The sequence below is a fragment of the Sitophilus oryzae genome, unplaced genomic scaffold (assembly GCF_002938485.1).
Source record: "Sitophilus oryzae breed Bouriz unplaced genomic scaffold, Soryzae_2.0 scaffold_1440_pilon_pilon, whole genome shotgun sequence".
NCBI lineage: Eukaryota > Metazoa > Arthropoda > Insecta > Coleoptera > Curculionidae > Sitophilus > Sitophilus oryzae.
Genome location: NW_022146105.1, coordinates 4,676,841 through 4,697,197, shown reverse-complemented (window position 1 = coordinate 4,697,197; position 20,357 = coordinate 4,676,841). Strand labels below are relative to the sequence as shown.

The following is a 20,357-nucleotide window of genomic DNA, read 5'->3' as shown; positions in this document are numbered from 1 at the left end:
CTTGTATATAGACGAAAAAAGGACGTTTTACTTGAACAGAAATAAAACGGAAGATAGAGAACTGACAGTTATACCATCCAGTTTTACAACAAAACGCTAGTTTTTAATCCGTATTACCTGACAAGTAAAATGTTATGTGTAGACGGGCTTTATAAATACCAATCTTTTTGTTATTGGGGGCCCATTATCTTAAAGTTTGGGTCTATAAAGGCTCAAGTCAATATTCCGAAAATTTTTATGAAATATTTACATCGATAACAACATTTTCTTGGAAACAATTTAGCCGTTAAATTTTTACATAAACAAATTACTAAATATGAAGAGAAGGCTTTATATGCAACAGAAAATCAGCTATAAACATTTATATTGACATAGGACATAGGAATTAAAAATAGGACACTCCATTAAATTTAAACTAAATAAAATTTTCTACACGTACAAAAGATTTATAATTACCCTGATTTCTCTGAAATTTATGGTGGCTGTGATTGGTACGTAACATTTTTGTAACTTAAGCCTCCTAACGCCCCTTTTTTCCCGGACATTAATATTTCTGTTTTGAACAACCTACCAAATTTGAAAAGAAGTCAGTACTAAACAGTCTACAGCATTGTTAATAATGCTAGATAAATCAAAATGCATATTTTTCATAGATACTTAGTAATTTTTATTAATGTGTACACAGCGAGTGTTATAGCAGATGTTAATATAAAAGAACGGTAAGTTTATAATATAAAAAATAAGGTACATGGTTTACAGACAAAAGCAATCACTAAAACAGCCCTTTTTCTTAGGGACTAGAGACATTTCTAGCGCGTTTTCGAATAGCTGACTAATCCCTAGGGATAGCTTAGCTGAACACTCCAGATAGTCATCTGCTCCAATTCTTCTAGCCATTCTAAGACCTTCTGCACGTGTAACTGATTTTTTTCTCTTCGAATCTGTCGTTCTAAGGTCCAATTTTGTTCCTACTAAAATATAATAGGCTTGTGGTAGAAAATGCTTGACCTCTGGATACCATTTTAATCGAACGTTTTCCAGAGATGTAGGGCTGTATATTGAATAGCATATTAACACTACATTGGTATCAGGATACGATAAAGGTCGTAAGTTGTCATAGTCCTCTTCCCCTGCTGTATCATAGATAGAAAGGGCAACTCCTTTGTCGTTGATCACCAGTTCTTTGTAGCTGGTATCGAAAATGGTTGGTATATGCTTACTGGAGAATTCGCCGTTTAAATACACTGATAATAAAGAGGTTTTTCCGCACCCACCATCACCCACTACCACTATTTTTCTTCTTATTTTTTCCATAATTAAAACACATGATTTTTAGAATGCGAATTTAAAAAAATCCAAATCTTATCAATGCAATCTCCATTTCAACTGTACGAATGTTTTAAAATCGGCAAATATATTGGGGAAACACTTTATTTACTTAAAATCGTTTATCTTTCGACCAATATATAGAGTGACACACTTATATTTTAGAATAATATGAACTATTTCCTGTTTAAATATAAATTCGTGTTTGTTAGGCCCAGGCTATACACCATTAATGGAAATTTACATATCGACGTGCCAGAAAGCAAGAATATAAAATTTGGATCTTCCAGCTTCCTAGTAAATGAAATTGATGTCCTGCCAATTATACAAAAAGTAAATTTGTCAGAAAATAACAAAATATTATTTGTTTTTATCCGTTTTTAAAAATTATAGGCGGACAATGCCACAAAATTTATCGATATGTATGGATCCTTGGTGTCTGGATATCAAACGCAACTAGACGATGTAAATAGCAAAATAAGTCTTTTAATGAGTGGGTCCAGTGGAGGCATCAATAACCGCTCAAAAAGTCTGGATTTAGCATCTCTAGATCTAAAGATAACGAGAATTCGAAGAGCTTTAACAGCGTTGAGGCGAAGCTTCAACAATCTTCAAACGAGCCTATACAAAGACGAATGTTCTAGTAACCCTTGCAAGCACGGAGGAACCTGTTTGGATTTGTATAAAAATTTCTTTTGTCAGTGTCCAGATGGATGGGAGGTACACATAAAGCTTAACTTCTAAGCATTCTTAGACAGATTTAATGATGATTTTAGGGTACCACTTGCGAACAAGACACAAACGAATGTTTTAGATTTGTTGGAACTGATCTAGGTTGCCAGAATGGTGGAACATGCGAAAATTTACCTGGTTCATATCGGTAGAAAAAGATATTTCTTTGTTATTTTGTTTTTATGTTAATTTTTTCGATATTTAGGTGCTTGTGTCAAAACGGATGGATAGGAATACATTGTAACCGAAAACCAACAGATTGTAATTCGGGAGGTAGTGAAATATGTGGTCATGGTACGTGTATACCACAAAATAACGACGTAGGGTACAAATGTCTTTGTGACGCGGGGTGGACAACTGATGGGGTTCATAAAGCTTGCAATATGGACGTAGATGAATGCAAAAGTAACCATCCTCCATGTTCGACAAACCCGTTGGTTCTTTGCACTAATGTTCCTGGTTCTTTTATGTGCCAACATTGTCCACCAGGTATATTATTAAAGGACATTTTATTTCAGAAACATTCTTAATTTTTTTTTTGAAGGATATACTGGAAATGGTTATTATTGCGCAGATATCAATGAATGCGAGATATTAAATGGAGGGTGTAGCATATCTCCTTACGTAGAATGTATAAATACACCTGTAAGTTCTTCAACATAAACTTACCAGACGAAATTAATTTCTCATCATCTTAGGGTTCTAGTAAATGTTCCATATGCCCACCTGGTTACTTAGGTGATGGAAGAATTTGTACCTACAAAGGTCTCTGTAATGTAAATAACGGAGGCTGTCATGTCCTAGCTCGGTGTATAGATAACGCTGGAACTATGGGTACCCCCGTCCAGTGCCTTTGTCCTCCAGGATACCTTGGTTCCGGAATAGGTGTTCGAGGTTGCACCAAGAATGGAAATCCTTGCTCCCCAAATCCATGCGCTCATGGAAACTGCGCACCAAATAATTCCTCAATAGGATTTCAATGCGTTTGTGAAAATAAATATTTCGGGACTTACTGTGATCAGTACGATAATCCTTGTGCGTCCAGTCCTTGCCTGCATGGAGGTTCTTGCCAGAATCAAGGCAGTAGTTATGTTTGCAAATGTATAGCCGGGTTTAGTGGAAACCAGTGCCAGAAAGAACAACCAGGTAAAGTCGGGGCTGTCTTTCTTATTACTGTGAATTTATATAAAATATTTTTTTTAGTCTGTGGAGGAAATGTCAATGCTCGTAACGGTACGATTAAGTTTCCTCCCGAAAATTACGTTTCTTTAGGAGCGATAAGCTGTGCTTGGACAATCAGAACACTGGATACTTTAACTTTAAAGATCAATTTTGTTAAGTTTAACCTACACGATTCCTGCGATGTTGACTGGGTTCAGGTAGATATACAGGGTGCGGCAAAAGTACGTCGGGCATCTGTAGATCCTATAATAAACAAATGTAGGAATCTTGTATAAGTGCAAACCTGAAGTATGTATTAGGATGTATTTCAGGAAAATATTTTAACTTCTGCAGGTTTCTGTTGGATTCCTTTCAGATTACTTTACATACTCCTAAAATATATGTAAATGTGTTTCGAACTTTTTCTTCGTTTTTTATTTAAACGGAACAGTCTGTATATGATTTTTTTTTTAATAAATGGAGATTTAAAAAATGAACATTTTATATATTTACAGTATTTCAAAATTTTTAACGGTTTCGCAGATATTCGCGATTTTATATTTTATTTTTTATATATGGCATTTTGGACAGTAAATTTTAATCAAACCCACCCAATGATTTTTCTCTTGTATTTTGCCGTTGAAAGAGCTATATGAAATAATATCGCGAATATCTGCGAAACCGTTACAAATTTTGAAATACTCAAATACAAAAAGTGTTCATTTATTAATTCTCCGTCCTCCGTCTAATAAAAAAATAATATACAGCGTGTTCAATTTATAACAAAGTAAGTATAGACCATATAGAGTAAATACCTAATATAGTTTTGATTTCAAGGAAGTTTTGTATTTGTATTAATTTTTTTTAAGGCTGAAAAGCATATATTTTTTATTTATTTATCTGAAACTATCCAAATATATTTACTCATATATTCGGACTATGTAAAGTTAAAGAAAGGAAGCCAAAAATGTAAGAATATACAGGGTGTTCCGTTTAAAAAAAAGAGTCACCCTGTAGTGTCATACCAGTACATACTAGGGCTGCATTTAACAAAATTCCCAAGGTTTTTTTTTCTAGGAGGATGCTCGACGCACTTTTGGCGGACCCTATGTATTATACAAAAAATTAAGAGAGTTTTATTAATAAATTCCTTAAATTAGATTCACGATGGAAGGAATACTCTGGCACCAGCTTTCGGTAGATTCTGTGGAAAAAATCTGCCATTAAATGGTACTATAACAACAACACAAAATACCGTATACATGTGGTTGAGATCTTCGAACAAAGGCAACACTCCACAGTTTGAATTAACATGGAACTCTTTGTTACCAGGTGCTTTGGATATATTTCATATTTTATAGTTTGTGTTGAATGATCCTATTTTTTTATTTTTCAGTCTGTGTAGATATGATTACTGTGGGAAGTGGAATGATTACATCGCCTGGATATCCAGCACCTTATCCCAATAATCGGTATCTTTTAATCATTTTAAAATAAAAAAAAATACATTATTTTTTTCCAGATTATGCGTATGGTCTTTTTCTATCCCCGTTGACAAAAGATTACTTTTCCACGTGTATTCTTTAGATATAGGCTCAGACAGTGATTGTTCTGGAGATTATCTTGAAGTAATACAATAAAAAACCGCCTTTTTACATTTTAAAAATATATTTTACAGTTTCAATCGTTCCCGGTGCTTGGAAGGCGATACAACACATTTAAAAAACTTTGCAATTCAACTATACCCGAACCTTTCCATTCAGTTTCAGCAACAGGGCATATTATTTTCAAATCTAACGCAAAGAACCAGCATTCTGGCTTTCAGATTGGATATTCCCTAGTAGATGGTAAAATTACATTAAGTTAGATGTCCTTTTTTGAGAATAACTCAAAATTTAAGGCATTCCTGGATGTGGTGGAGTATACACAAGCAGAGATGGATACATAAAATCCATAGAAATGAGTGATTCAATGCCGAGTGTGCTGACGTGCACCTATCAAATAAAATTTCCTCTGAATGTTGTGATAACCGTGGATATTCTGGAAATGAACATTGAGAAAATTCCTACAGGTCGAAATAGTCTTGCGGTATATATCTTTTTAACTTTGATTATTGCTATGCCAGTCTCTTTACATATATTGTAGTTTTACCAAGGCACATCTAAGGAAGATCTCCTCATAGGAAAATATTTCGGTACAACACTTCCTGGTCCAATTACATCCGTAGGGAATAGTCTTTTGATTGTTTCACAATCTGTCAATAAATTTCAGCACAATTGGAAGCTTAAATATAAAGCTGGTAAATTCATATTTTTAATCATGAACTTCCTATAACTTCATAATTATTTTTCTTCCAGAATGTTTGTTAAAGTTTACAGACCCCAAGAAAGATATTCAATCAAGCAATTATTACACTGGCTGGGACGAGTGTACCTACGTGATAGAACAACCACAAAATAACATCATTATATTAAATTTAGAATTGTATAAGAGTCTCATTTCGCTGCCAGATTCCTGCATTCCAAACTATGTAGAAGTAAGTCTATAAAATAAGAAAATTTTTGAATTTTGAATTCAAATGTATGCTGTGCCTACAGGTTCGTGATGGGGATAATAGCAATTCAACGCTTCTTGGAAGGTTTTGCAAGGAAAGCAAGATTAAATTGGAATCTACAACGAATTATTTATGGATTAAAATCAAGTCGAAGATCGCATATTTTTCTGCAAATTATACCACAATAAATACAGGTATTTTTTGAAAAACTGTTTCGTAGAGTTCTGCAGGGCTTTGACAAAGACGGTTGAACCAAAAGAGGAGTGCCAGAACACGGTTGTCGTCTCGGCGCATTCATTGATAAAGTGTTCTGGTGTTTCCCCATTTTTCCTACAGCTTTTTCCCACCATTTTCACAGCTAATCTACTGAGGTATTCGTTGAGGCGAGACAGTGTCCTGTTAGATATTGACAATTCGACGATTATTCTTATGATTATTCTCACGGGGTTTTTAACAGGACAGTCTCCTCAATGGACACCTCAGTAGATTGCAGCTGAGAAACAACGGCGGATGCAGATTCTGTTCTCCTAAACATTCTGCAATTCTATGTAGAGTTATTAAAAATTACACGTCTTGTAGGATGTGGTGGTTTGTTAAAAGAAGATAGACAGAGTATCTCCTACCCTCCTAGAGATACCGAGAAATATCTCGCCAACAGTAACTGTAGATGGGTGATTGTAGCACCTCCAGGAAAAATAATTCAACTAACTTGGCTGACATTTAGTGTGGAACAAAGCTTCAATTGCACGTACGACTACGTGAAAATATTCGACAACAACACTGACGACGGTATGGGGGGGTTGATAGGAAAATACTGCGGATCCAAACTACCACCAACTTTACTATCCACCTCCAACATCATGACAGTCGATTTTGTAGCTGATACAAGCATCAACGCTGAAGGATTTTTATTATCTTATGCATTCTTAAAGGAAGACAATAGTAAATAATTGTATAACCATTCAACCATCAATGAATTATATATTTTTTTTAGTTTGCGAAGGTAATTATTACACTCCTTCTGGTTATATTAGAAGTCCTGGTTACCCTAAAGGATATCCTGTAAATAAGGAGTGTGTCTGGACTATAACCGCCCCTCCAGGAAGTCAAATTATGCTGAACGTTTCTAGTTTTCACTTAGAGTTTTATCCCAAATGTAAATACGATTATTTAGAGATCAGAAATGGAGGATCTTCCGCTTCGCCGCTTATAGGAACCTACTGTGGTACAGAAATTCCAAAAGTGATCTATTCCCACACCAACAAGCTTTACCTCAAATTTAAATCTGACATGAGTAAGTCCGAGCCTGGCTTTTTAATCCGGTGGTCTTCCGCTGCGACAGGTATAGAGCCCTAAGTGTTCCTTTCTTTTCCCTTATGCCATTTTCACTTTCAGGATGCGGAGGAATGCTGACTGGTCCCTCTGGATCGATAATATCGCCGCATTATCCAGAACCGTACGCGAAAAATTCCGAATGCCTTTGGAAAATCCTCATCAGTTTGGGATCAAAGATCCAAATATATTTCGCCGATTTCAATTTGGAGGAGCACTCGAAATGTTCGATAGATTACGTTGAAGTAAGGCCATCATTTTGCCAAGATCAATGTTATTGATTTTAAATTTTATAGTTGCTTGACGGTGGTGATATAAATTCGAAATCTTTGGGACGGTTTTGCACGCCTCAAATTAAGCCTGTTGTATCATCTGGAAACAGGATGCTTGTAAAATTTCGATCTGACATAAGCTACGAAGGGAGAGGGTTCCATCTTCAGTACTCCACGGTTTGCACCAACACCGTAACAGGTTTCAGTGGAGTTATAGAAAGTCCTAACTTCCCCAACGAGTACCCGACCAATCAGAATTGCGAATGGAACATCATTGTACCGTCGAATAACAAAATTAACATCACGTTTTCGCATTTTTCTGTAGAACAACGCAGCACTGCTTGCGAGTTTGATTATGTCGAGGTACCAGTGTCCTGTTTTCTTTTCCTCGATGTTTCAAAACCCTATTTTTTTAGGTACAATACAAAGTTTCTGAGTACAATGGCGGTGACAACACTTTCCAGACTTATGGAAAGTATTGCGGGGGAGCGAACCCTGGACTGATTCCTCTAAATTCGGATCATGCCAAAATACGTTTCGTCACTGACGACCTGTTGGTATCCAACGGATTCAGACTGGAATGGCAGATAAATGGTTAATATCTAAACATTAAAGTTATAAACAAATTTATAATTTTTATTGATTTTAGGATGCGGAGGAATTTTGACAGAAGATCGAGGTGTTTTAAAGACTCCCAATTATCCTAAACCTTACCCTCCCAGCATTACTTGTAACTGGATTATATCTGTGCCAGCAGGAAATAGTATTACACTAGCCATTTATACTCTAGACGTAGAAAGAGATGATTCTTGTTCATTCGATTATTTAAAGGTTGGTATTTTCTATGTATTTCATTTTCATATCTTAAATACAGCGTTTCTTTTAGGTATTCGATGGTAGAGATGAAACAGGCAACCTTATAACAACGCTGTGTCGTATTAAAGATAGTAGTACTATAAGAGTAGACGGGAACAGCAACGAAATGTTAGTGTCATTTGTGGCAGATTATAATTATCAAGGGAAAGGGTTATATGCTGCATACCACACAAATCAAGCAGGTATGAACGGAAATTGGTAGAAAAATATCTTAGGCTACTTAATTTATAAATTATGTTTTGTCAATAAACGTATTCCATCGTCCTATATCAGGAACAACTTACTACGTTATTTTTTAGAATGTGGTGGAACATTACGTCTGGCCTCTGGCTATATCTATTCACCGAATTACCCCAACAATTATAACGAATCGAATTCCTGTGAGTGGCTGCTCTCTGCAGATGAACACCACCGACTTGGTCTTACCTTTGAGGACCTCGATTTGCCAGATGATTGCAATAAAACATATATAAAGGTTTTTAAATAGATAGAACCAATCAAAAAACAAAGTAATTTTCGTTTTTTTTCATAGGTTTTCGATGGACCCAATCAAGCTTACCCATTACTAGAAACTATATGTGGCTCCTCAAACATTACAGGAAAAATTATATCATCTACGTACGACCTGTTGTTTGTGGAGTTCCACAACAATAACAAGCTTACCAGCAAGGGTTTCAAGGCACATTATTACACAGTAGCTTGAAATGTATTTCTAGATAAACTTTACGTTATTAAGCCTTGAATTTTTAGGCATGTGGGGCCACCATCAAAACTAGTTCCAGTGGTGTTTTGGACCTGGTCTCAGAATATGATTTTCACAATACCAATCCAGAAGAGGATCTAGCTTGCTCGTTTACCATCCAGTCTACAGTGCTAAGTGGTAATAAAGGTACTTATATAAAAAGTCTAAGTCTCTGAAAATATATTTTTAGGCCATGTGTCTCTGACAATAAGCAGGCTTTCATATGCCGGAGGTATTAACTGGTGCAACCCGGACGAAGGGGCGTTTATTGTTTATAATGGCCTGTCCAGCGATTCTCCAAGACAAGGGATATACTGCATAGACAAACTCCCTCCAACTATAGTCAGTGATGGATCAGCGTTGCATATAGTTTTCAAACAAAAAGTCGATATCTACGCCACTTATAGCATTATAGATAGCGGTAAAAGACAGTAAAAGTAAATCCAGATTTAGACAATTAAAGTATCTTCATTCATTTTAGAATGCGGTGGAAAAATCAGTGCCCTAAATGGCTTCGTAGCTTCTCCTGGCTGGCCCAACAACTACGCCAGTAATGCTTCCTGTGACTGGACTATCTCAATAGGCCCAGGTATGTATAAAAATAGAAAAAAATGTACGGAGTGGTCAGAATTAAAGTGAATAAAGTCCAATTTCCTACTTCTTTAAGATAATCGACTTTATATGTTTATAAAATATTGTTTTTTTCCGGTAGAGAAATAAATAAAGTCATACTTCATGCATTAAGCAGCTATAGTCTGTTTCTGTTTGGTTTCTGAATATTCTGTTGATTACTTTCAGAAGTGACGTTTAACACACGTGGCAAACAAAAAATAATGTAGAATATACTTTTTAGGTCGCAATTTTTAGCTCAAAAGCCGAATAATTACCCCAATTCATAGATTTTAGGGGGGGGCCCGGGCCCCATGGGCCTCCCCTCTGTATCCGCCACTGAGTGAAGATATACTTAAATTGATAATTTGTTTCAGGAAACGTAATTTCTCTAAATTTCTTAAACTTCGATATACCCGAGAGTGAATACTGTAACTCAGATTATTTGGAGATCAGAGAGGAAAGTGAAACTGGAAAGTTAATTGGAGTGTATTGTGGAAATACTGTTCCAGCCAACATCACCTCAACTTCTGGAACAATGTCTCTCGTTTTTAAATCTACTACACTAGGAGATGGTATCTCCAGTATTAAAAAAGGGTTCTATTTCGAATATTCGTTCTGTAAGTGTTTTAAAACAATTTCTTCTAGTATAATTCTAATATTTTATTCCAGCATACAATAATGAACTATCAGGACCATCTGGTAAAATAGGTAATCCACTGTATCCATCTTCATTTAACTCGTACGAGAAATTTACTTGGTTGATCAATACGAAGCCAACGACCAGAATAGAAATAAATTTTGAGGAATTCTCCTTCGATTATGACGAACAGTGTTCAGGAGGGCTTAAGGTGACTTTATTGGATCTTTATTACCAATTTTTTTTTATTTTGTTACGGTTTCAGTTTTACGATGGCATCAACGAAGAAGCGATTCTGATCAAAAATCTGTGCGGTTACGACTTGCCTCCAACTTTGTTGTCCACCTCAAATGTTATTCTCGTCGTAGCATCCCATCTGTCTTCTCGTGTAGCCAGTAAATTCCTCCTCAGATGGAAGGAGTTGCCTACAAGTTTAAAACTGAAAACTTTAAATGCTACAGGTGAATAAAGAAATAAATCAAGCTTCCTTAAAATTCGATTCTTCGTATTCTAGATTGTCAATATATTCATCGCATGGAGAATGAGACTAATGTAACTATTTCTTCTCCGGGATATCCAAACAAACTTCCGACAAACCTAAACTGCGAATGGGTGTTTGAAACTGATCAAACATCACACTTTAAAGTGGTGTTTTTGGATATCAATCTGATCACGTTCACTAGAAGGACTTGCATGTATTCCAGCACGATAAAGTTGCTTGAAAAATCTCCGCTAACTGGGAATTTTGAATTACTGAAAGAAATATGTGACAATACCCAAACAGAGCACACGTTTTACCCCACGAGTGTTATGAAAATCACTTTTAAAACGCTTACGTACACTGTAGGGAAAGGGTTTCAGGCTCAAATATTTAAAGGTATTTTTTATACTTCTTCGTATTAATAAGTATAATTCTATTAATTATTTCTCTCTAGTGTGTGGAGGATATATTACCCAACCATCAGGATACATTATTTTCGACAAAGATCATATTCAAGATACCGAAGTATATTTGTTTTATGACATTTATTTAATAATATATTTAAAATTATTTATTTTAGTGCCAATGGAACATAACTGTGCGATCTGGGCGCACCATAAAGCTAACCTTCTTAAGTTTTGATTTAAATAACATCGATTTCAAATGCATCAATAACTTAATTATTCGGAACGGCAAATTTGCTGATAGTCCCTTTCTTGACAAAGGAAAATTCTGTAACTCCACTGTACCATACACGTTGAATTCAAGCAGTAACCACCTGTACCTTAAATACTGGGGTTCACCGGATATTAAGGTATATATTATTGAATTCACCTATTTTATTTTGAGTTAATGTAACTTAAATATTAGGGTTTTAAAATAAAATATGAAGAAGTATCGTTCAAATGTGGTGGAGAAATAAGTTTATCCTCCATGGACAACTTTACAGAAATAACATCTCCTAGATATCCGAATATTCCGTACCCTCACAGTGAATGCGTCTGGGTGATCACTGGAGTACCTGGTGAAACTTTAAGGATAGATTTTGAGGATAGGTTCGATTTAACTCAATCAGACGGGTATAAAAAGCTTTATATATAGGGTTGTTCACCACATACGACACGGAGTATTGTAGCTAAACGATGAGATTTTTACAAATTGTAAGTTTGGGGTTCGTTGAAGGACTCTTAGAGCTACAATTTAAAAATATTTTTACAAGATACAGAGTGTCCCAAATAAATAAAAAATATCAAAGTTGTATTTTCTTAAATGGAACACCCTGTATATTATTACATTTTTAGTTTCTACGATTAAAATAAAGGTAAATTTGATTAAGGTTTATTATACTTAAACCTTACCGTTTTTGAAATATTTTCAATTTTGTGAAATTGCAATAAAAATTTTAAAGCTTCATTTCTCCAAGGGTATCAATATTTTTAATACTTATAATATTTAATGAAGTTTATTTATTGATCAGTTATTGTGTTGCAATAATAAAAATAATACTACCTTATACAGAGTGTCTAAAAATTTATTTTAAATAATTATTAGCTTCAAACGGCAATAACTTCTTTAATTTAAATGGAATGCCCTGTATATTTTAGGAGAATCGGATGCACAATTAAATTGTCTATCAAATTGTATTATACCATTTTTTACCTATCCCTTCAAGTTTTCGTATAAAATGCATTTTCTTATAATTTAGACCTCATTTATCAATATATCAATGGAATATTGACATTTTAGATTGTTTTTAAAGCAACAAATGTACAAAATGTACAGACTAGTAATATTATCGTTTTTAGCAAAACGATAATATTACTAGCCCATTTGTATGCAAAAAGAAAACTATTTAAATCTTTATAAAAGAGTATACCATTAATTAAATATAACACCATTATTTGCGCCCATATACTAATTAATTACATACTTAATTGTGTTCGTTAATAAATTATTATAAATAAATGTGGATTTGAGTCAGAAATCAATATAATAATAAGTTATCAAATTAAAGTCTCTGTTGTTATAAATAAGCATTTATTAAAAAATGAAATATCATTTTTAAGGTGTTACTTTTTATCACACTGTCTAATGCCCATACAAAATCCAGTTTTTTAGTATTTGGAGCAATTATTATTAATCAACGCAAACAGTCAGTTAATGTAGTTTGAATACTGGAATCACAGCTGGAATCATATTAATTGATCCTCTTTAACAAATATTTAAACAGTTTTTTTTATTTTTTAATGAAATAAACGAATTATATCGACAATATTAGTATCTGTACTCTTTAAAAATTTGGTACATCTTTAAAAATAATCTGAAATGTCAATAGTCCATGGGTATATTGATAAATAAGTTCTAAATTACAAGAAAATGCATTTTCTACGGAAACTTAAAGAGATAGGTAAAAAATGGTATAATATAATTTGATAGACAATTAAATTGTGCATCTGATTCTCGTAAAATATACAGGGTGTTCCATTTAAATTAAACAAGTTATTGCCGTTTGAAGCTAATAATTATTTAAAATAAATTTTTAGACACTCTGTATAAGATAGTATTATTTTTATTATTGCAACACAATAACTGATCAGTAAATAAACTTCAGTAAATATTTAGTATTAAAAACTTTGATACCCTTGGAGAAATGAAGCCTTAAAATTTTTACTGCAATTTCACAAAATTGAAAATATTTCAAAAACGGTAAGGTTTAAGTATAATAAATCTTAATCAAATTTACCTTTATTTTAATCGTAGAAACTAAAAATGTAATAATATACAGGGTGTTCCATTTAAAAAAATACAACTTTGATATTTTTTACTTATTTGGGACACTCTGTATCTTGTAAAATTATTTTTAAATTGTACCTCCAATTTTTTAATTGTACCTCTATTTATTTTTAAATTGTACCTTCATCGAACCCAATACTTACAATTTGTAAAAAATCTCATCGTTTAGCTACAATACTCCGTGTCGTATGTGGTGAACAACCCTGTATAGACTTTCAAATTCAACATTTCTCAAATGTTTTTTCCTTTCAGATGTAATACTGAATACGTTGAACTAAGAGACGGTGGAACAGAATGGTCAAAATTGCTTAACAGATACTGTATCACTACCCCTGACACAATTTTCACCACTGGAAACGTATTATACATTAAATTTTTCACTGATACTGACGAACCAAGGAATGGCTTCAAATTAAAAGTCTCTTTAGGCCGCTGCGGAGGAATTCTTGAAGGATATTCAACTTTAGACTCCAAGACAATACCCGGTACAGTGGAACTGAACAAAAACTGCACTTGGCACGTACGGAGCTATGGAGATTCTTATTTCGAAGTCAGGTTCAGAAACATGCATTTAAACGGAACTTTGCGGTTTTATGAGAAAACCATTGGATCACAAAGTAAGCTTGAAGAAGTTTTAAGCTTTTTTCATATTGGAGCAACTAAATTTGTTTTTTTTTTCTTCTAGTTTCAGATTTAGGAACGTTCAGTGGATATAAAACACCAAATGATTCAATTAAATCAACTACGAACGAGATTATACTTGATTACACCCCCAGACACAGCGACGATGAATTTTACATTTCTTTTTTCGTTAGGAGAGACAGTAAGTCAAATAAATTAAGCAAAAAACATCTTTTGCCATGATTTTTTTGTGTTACAGGATGTTTTAAACGTTTGAACGACGAATCCGGAACAATAATATCTCCAGAATACCCTTCTTCGAAACCAGCAACTTTCCTCTGCATTTGGAGAATTAAAGTACCTCAAGGGAGGAGAATCACCTTCAATGTAAAGGATGTAGACATCGATCGTTCAATGGTCATACTTTCAAACGGCTGGGCAAGTAGTATGCCCATTACAGAAAACATTCAACCGGACGCTACATACGAAAGCAGTGATAATACAGCTTCGGTTCTTTACTGGAAAAAAGTTCTCACCCCTCAGAGAGGGATAAAGTTAACTTATACTTCCGACAAACCAACAAGTAAAGCGGCCCATACATTATCAAACAAATTGCGCAACGCAAGCTGTTGCGCAACGAGTTGCTAATGTATGATAGTGTTTGATGCGTTGCGCAATTGTTTGATGAGTTTCAAGAATATTTGAATTCTTTTGTGCAACAGGACTGTTTGCGCAACGCGTTGTGTAGTGTATGTGTGTGTTGCGCTTCGTTGTGCAATATTTTAGTTCTTTCATCCAAATTCACTCTTTTCTTTTTCGTTTTCTGGTATCATCGACATCATCTAGGGTATATACGATAATAATTGACGCAATGGCAATTGAGGACATGATTGTTTCTCAAACAATGCACAACTTTTAATAAAAAGTTTGATTAAAATTTTACTAAGTACAGCTGGTTCCAAAAAAAATGAATACGACTCTTTACACATTTTTTTCGAATATTTGAGCAGTGTATATTTATGTGTCAAGTATTTTGGCATGTTAAGGTTATTGTGACATTGAATAAAACAAATTTGCTTTTGACAAAGTGGCAAATAAACTTTTCAGAATGTCAGCATGACATGAGTAGAGGAATGGAGGACTGGTATCATAGAATATACTGCCCGAAATAATAAAAATATGTTTTAAATCGTATTCAATTTTATTGGAACCAGCTGTACATGGGTGAGGCAGTTGTGCAACGGAACGTTGCGCATCGCTTTGTTGCGCAACTTGTTTGATAGTGTATGGACCGCTGAATCAGTTGTGCAACGCAACGTTGCGCATCGCTTCGTTGCGCAATTTGTTTGATAATGTATGGGCCGCTGAAGGAACCTAAACCAATTAAAAATGTTCTTCATTTATTAACGTTGATTTTGCAGTATGCCAAGGTAGTTACAACCAAACAGAAGGTACAATAATATCTCCCAACGCATCAAGTTTCTTATGCGAGTGGTCTAGAGATATTAAAGAACCCAACACGACTGTGGCTGTACAAGTTCATTTAGAAACAAATCAGACCAAGCACAGTGAAAACATTAATCAGGGAGGAGTAATAGTTTATATTAACAGACGTACTGTACATCTTGACCGAGATACTGTTGCATACGTGATCAGGTTTCCATCAAGCGATTCAAGTATAGAGGTAGAGTTTTTTACATTGATATTTCGTGAATAATTTATTAGGATATTTCTAGGCTCGTAGATACCTAAATACCTTCAACAAGTTTATTATTAAATACAAGACTTACCCTTGTGGAGGTTTGATCAGTGAAGACGAAGGGACAATTTCTAGTCCTAACTTCCCGAACAGTCCAAACACAAGTTTGGAATGTGCTTGGAATTTAGAAATCAATTATGACTACAGAGTGAAAATAACTGTGAACTCTCTAGATCTAGGCGATGATTGTGACAGTAGTTTTCTTACTATCTACAATGGTAATCGGTTGGAGAGTCCAAGAATCGGCAAGTTTTGCAGAAATAACAAACCATCGGTGCTGATTACCGAAACAAACGAGGTATTTATTGAATACAGGTACACCCAAGGGCAAGCTAGCAATTCAAAGGGATTCAGTTTGTTTTACGAGCCCTATATTACGTGTTAGTATAAAAAAAAATTATCCAGGCTTCTTCAAAATTAAACTATTTATTCCGTAGCTTGTGGAGGTATATTTCATAAACGGGATACTATTATTCGGACACCAAACTACAAAGATGATTATCCCAACAATATGGAATGTATATGGGAAATTAATGCACCAGATGGTAACATCATAGCGCTAGAATTTATTTCTAGATTCTACGTAGAGGAAAGCAAGAATTGTACCAAAGATTACGTTGAAGTAATATACGAAAAAAAAAAAAATTACTTTATTTATTTTTATCTTGTGAATTATTAGGTTTTCGATTGGGACGGTGAAAACTGGGTATCTAAACAGAAGTTATGTGGTAGGAAAATACCAGAAGAAATCAAGGCCTCAGGTAATCGAATGCAAGTTATTTTTAGAAGCGATGCAAATGTTACTGCAATTGGATTTGAGGTAATACAAAAACATAGAAACAAGTTCGTTTATTTTAACAAGCAATATTTAGGCAATGATAAAGTGGCATTGTGGAGGAGATCTGATAGCCACTGAAACGAAAAAGTATCTTACAAGTCCAGATTATCCAAATCTATATGAAAGAAACCTCACTTGCATTTATACGATCAAACCCAAAGTCAAGAACAAAGTAATCAATATCCAGTTCTTAGATTTCGATCTTCGAGAAGGTATGAAGGTCTGATGAATTTTTTAAGCGAAATACCTGCGTTTATATTGAATTTTAGGGACTCCTATATGCAGCTATGACAATTTAACTATATATACTGTAAAAAAGCCGAATATTCGTCAAACTCTTTGTGGAAAAACGCTTCCTAAGAGTCAACGACTGGACAGAGATGCTGTGATCACTTTTAAAACAGAACATTATGCCTGGAACAACGGAAAAGGTTTTAAATTATCTTACGTATTGGAAAGTAAGGATATATACAAAAAAATTATCCAGAGAACATGCTAAACTATTTATATTAACAGGTTGCGGAGGAAATATAACAGAGCCGATAGCTATAAAACTACCTACTCAAAACACAGAGGAATCAAATTATTTTCTTTCCTACCAACCCAGACAAATATGTTCTTGGTATATTACTGCCCCGCCAGATCAACTTCCAGTTTTTGAGTAGAAAATATTGTGATATATTTAAAAAAAATAGTATTAACATCACTTTATTACAGGATACACGAGTTAACACTTCAAGGAGCTTATTGTTATATGTATTATCTGATCATATACGATGGGCTCCAGAAAGTACCATCAAAACGTCTTCGACAATTATGCCAGTCAGCTGAAGAATCTATCACTCTCGGCATGTCCAAAACTATGCTGGTCAATTTAGACGTCTCCGCTGAGATCTTTAAAGGATTAAAAGCAGAAATTTACTTTATTTATGGCAATATATATTCATAATTTTTATATTACAATTTGTAGATTTTTTTATTTATTATAGGTCCATCAGTAGGATGTGGTGGTGTGGTATACCTAAATGATACTCAAACATCATCCACTATAACGCCTCCCAACAATTTGCCAGATCTTGATTGTCACTGGAAAATTATCGCTCCAATAGACTACAAGATTAAAATCGAATTCTCAAATATAAACATTAACTCGTACTGTAATTCTACAAGAAGAAATTACACCTACTTTTGTACGTGCTCTTTTATAGAGGTATTTTTTTCTAATGATTCATTGTTATAAAAAATACATAAATTAATAAATTTACTTCAGGTGAAGGATGGAGGTGGACCACAAGCTGATCTACTCTCAAAGTTGTGTTCGAGTGACAATGGTGGTACAAGGACATTCACAACATCTTGGAATACCGGATATGTAAGACTATTCTCTGCTAGTCCTCAAAAAAATGCCTTCTCACTGACTGTAACCAGCTTTGTTTGTAAGTATATATAATAGAGTTTTAGTAAACCAACCCTTTGATATATTTATAATTATTTCAGCACAATGCGGACCTTCGATTCTGGTACCTAAATCTACACCTCAAGTTTTAACATCTCCAGGTTATCCCGTCTCTTATCCTGGCAATATAGCCTGTATATGGATAATTAAAAACACTCTTATGGGAAAAATACTGTTGCACTTTGAAGAGTTTGATTTAGCTGAAGGAGACGGCCAAGATTCAAACTGTTATGGGGATAGATTCGAGATTTCAGACGATCCTAATAAAAGCATCATTATGGAAGGATATGGCCTTAATTCTAGGATTCCCCAATCTAGAGTTACAAGTGTAAGATTTTTTTAAGTGGTTAATACTTTATAACTAACAAGAAGTTCAAGAAAGCATTTTAATTCAATTCTAATATATTCTGGTGCTTGTTATACTCAACATAAACCTCTCTAGAACCGAATTTGTAGCCAAACAAACACAAATTCGGATTTCTACAGGGTATCTGTAGAGTATAGTATATAAAATGATTAAGTTTCCCTAACTATTTATTTTAGATATATAGGAAACTATATAATACACACGTTTTTTGTGGCAAAAATGAAAAACCATTTGATTATTACTCAGCTGGCAATAATCTTACTCTCTCATTTAGAAGTGATGAAATTAGCAAAAAGGGGAAAGGTTTTAAATTAACATACAGTAATGAGGGTAAGAAACATAAAAAAAATATAATAATAACTGAAGTAAAATTATAAGCTTCTCCTAGGTTGTAATAGGACCATTGAAGCAAATGAAGGAAGAATTAAAAATCAATATGTATATGAAAACTGTTATATTACTATAACTTCAGATGCAAATACAACCTTATCATTATATTTCATGGTAATATACATAAGCCCTAGTGCAAACTGTAGCCAATCAAATATTGAGGTTTGTTAATAGTGCATAGAGAAATAATGTTTACTAATAAAAATGTGTCCACATTCTTTAGGTTAGAGAAAATAATGAAAGAGGTTCTCTACTGTTAAGGCACTGTGGCTTTAGCTTACCTAATCCTGTCTTTTCAAACTCTAATAAGCTTTATATTGCTGTTAAAGGTGCACACAAACAATTAAATCAAAGACTGGCAAGACCTCTGCTCTATAACTATGACTTCATTTATCTAGCATCACAGGATGGTATAGGCTGTGGAGGAAAAATGTATAACTATATGGGTAAATTTTCAAGCCCTATGTACCCAAATTTATATAGGAAAGAATCTCTATGCACCTGGAATGTAAAAGTTCCAATTGGACATAAAGTAGCTCTGAAATTTTCAGGTAAAAAGATTTAAAACATTTAAAAGAACTTAAAAGAATATGCTTTTTTAATTGTAGTATTTGATATTACTGATACGTGTGCTAAAAGCAAGGTAGTAGTAGCAACTTATAAAAACAACCAAGTAACAGAACATACTTTCTGCCAAAATGTAAGTATCTTATTATATATAATATATCAAACAGTGAAGGAAGTATATTATAACTGAACATTTTGACATATTTGTTTTAATTTACAGGATACGCCAGCAGTACTATTTTCTGATCATACCATCAATGTAACGTATTATTCATCTGTAAATAATGGAGGTACTGGATGGATGGCATATTTCCAAGCGGTTAAAAAAGAAACTAGCTCGTTACTATGGTACAATTTCTAGCACCTAAAAATTAAATAATAAATTTGTACGAATTTTACTCAAATGTGTCCTTTATTTCCTTTATCCAGCATTCATACAACCTCCTAGATATTAAGTGAGAAGAAATAACTAGCTTTTAATTAATAATTAAAAATAACAGATTGATGCCAAAAAGATTGAAGTGGTTTATACATACCAATGGTTGCTTCTAAGAACTTCAAAAGCTGCACTTTTATTTCTATATGTTTCATCTATATTACCATATATTGTTCCTGTAAATTTAAGCCAAACTTTCGAAGAAAATCAAAATTTAAGTGTGCTATCCTAAAAAGTTATTCATTTTACTGTCAAAATTCTGACATTTATATCATTTATATGTTTACAAATCAAATTTGACAATTCTAGACAAGGAAGAAAAATACTCTCTTGCCTTGTCAAATTATATTGGCGCATAAAATTATTACAGAACACTGTAACATGAATTATGATCATAAATAAATA

General features: G+C 33.8%; 2 protein-coding genes across 2 annotated transcripts; one reads left to right on the top strand and one right to left on the bottom strand.

Annotated features, from left to right (window-relative positions):
* The first annotated feature begins 459 nt into the window (after positions 1–459).
* Positions 460–19,914, top strand: LOC115876870 (cubilin-like). The gene is made up of 54 exons (XM_030892876.1): positions 460–719; positions 1,539–1,659; positions 1,720–2,046; positions 2,103–2,206; positions 2,264–2,547; positions 2,603–2,703; positions 2,757–3,204; positions 3,262–3,437; positions 4,380–4,551; positions 4,616–4,691; positions 4,742–4,847; positions 4,898–5,066; positions 5,120–5,307; positions 5,365–5,518; positions 5,577–5,755; positions 5,817–5,967; positions 6,353–6,715; positions 6,768–7,115; positions 7,169–7,350; positions 7,402–7,740; positions 7,794–7,971; positions 8,027–8,208; positions 8,264–8,435; positions 8,553–8,728; positions 8,786–8,947; positions 9,004–9,133; positions 9,186–9,416; positions 9,477–9,584; positions 9,982–10,224; positions 10,277–10,455; positions 10,510–10,705; positions 10,759–11,121; positions 11,180–11,250; positions 11,306–11,539; positions 11,596–11,804; positions 13,771–14,135; positions 14,204–14,341; positions 14,399–14,722; positions 15,561–15,823; positions 15,876–16,278; positions 16,336–16,520; positions 16,578–16,718; positions 16,771–16,948; positions 17,006–17,194; positions 17,253–17,397; positions 17,454–17,668; positions 17,726–17,946; positions 18,007–18,172; positions 18,234–18,520; positions 18,736–18,889; positions 18,948–19,111; positions 19,173–19,500; positions 19,558–19,649; positions 19,737–19,914. Exons 1-54 carry the CDS (start codon positions 637–639, stop codon positions 19,875–19,877), a joined length of 11,004 nt encoding a protein of 3,667 aa, XP_030748736.1. The 5' UTR covers positions 460–636; the 3' UTR covers positions 19,878–19,914.
* LOC115876874 (rho-related GTP-binding protein RhoA-C-like) lies at positions 644–1,406 on the bottom strand. The gene has a single exon (XM_030892883.1). It carries the CDS (start codon positions 1,312–1,314, stop codon positions 754–756), a length of 561 nt encoding a protein of 186 aa, XP_030748743.1. The 5' UTR covers positions 1,315–1,406; the 3' UTR covers positions 644–753.
* Positions 19,915–20,357: the final 443 nt, after the last annotated feature.

Coding starts and splice junctions, on each gene's coding strand:
- LOC115876870 (XM_030892876.1), top strand. CDS start 637: ATGCATATTTTTCATAGATACTTAGTAATTTTTATTAATGTGTACACA. Junction 720..1,538: donor GATGTTAATATAAAAGAACG/GTAAGTTTATAA, acceptor CGTGTTTGTTAG/GCCCAGGCTATACACCATTA. Junction 10,225..10,276: donor CTATTTCGAATATTCGTTCT/GTAAGTGTTTTA, acceptor ATTTTATTCCAG/CATACAATAATGAACTATCA.
- LOC115876874 (XM_030892883.1), bottom strand. CDS start 1,314: ATGGAAAAAATAAGAAGAAAAATAGTGGTAGTGGGTGATGGTGGGTGC.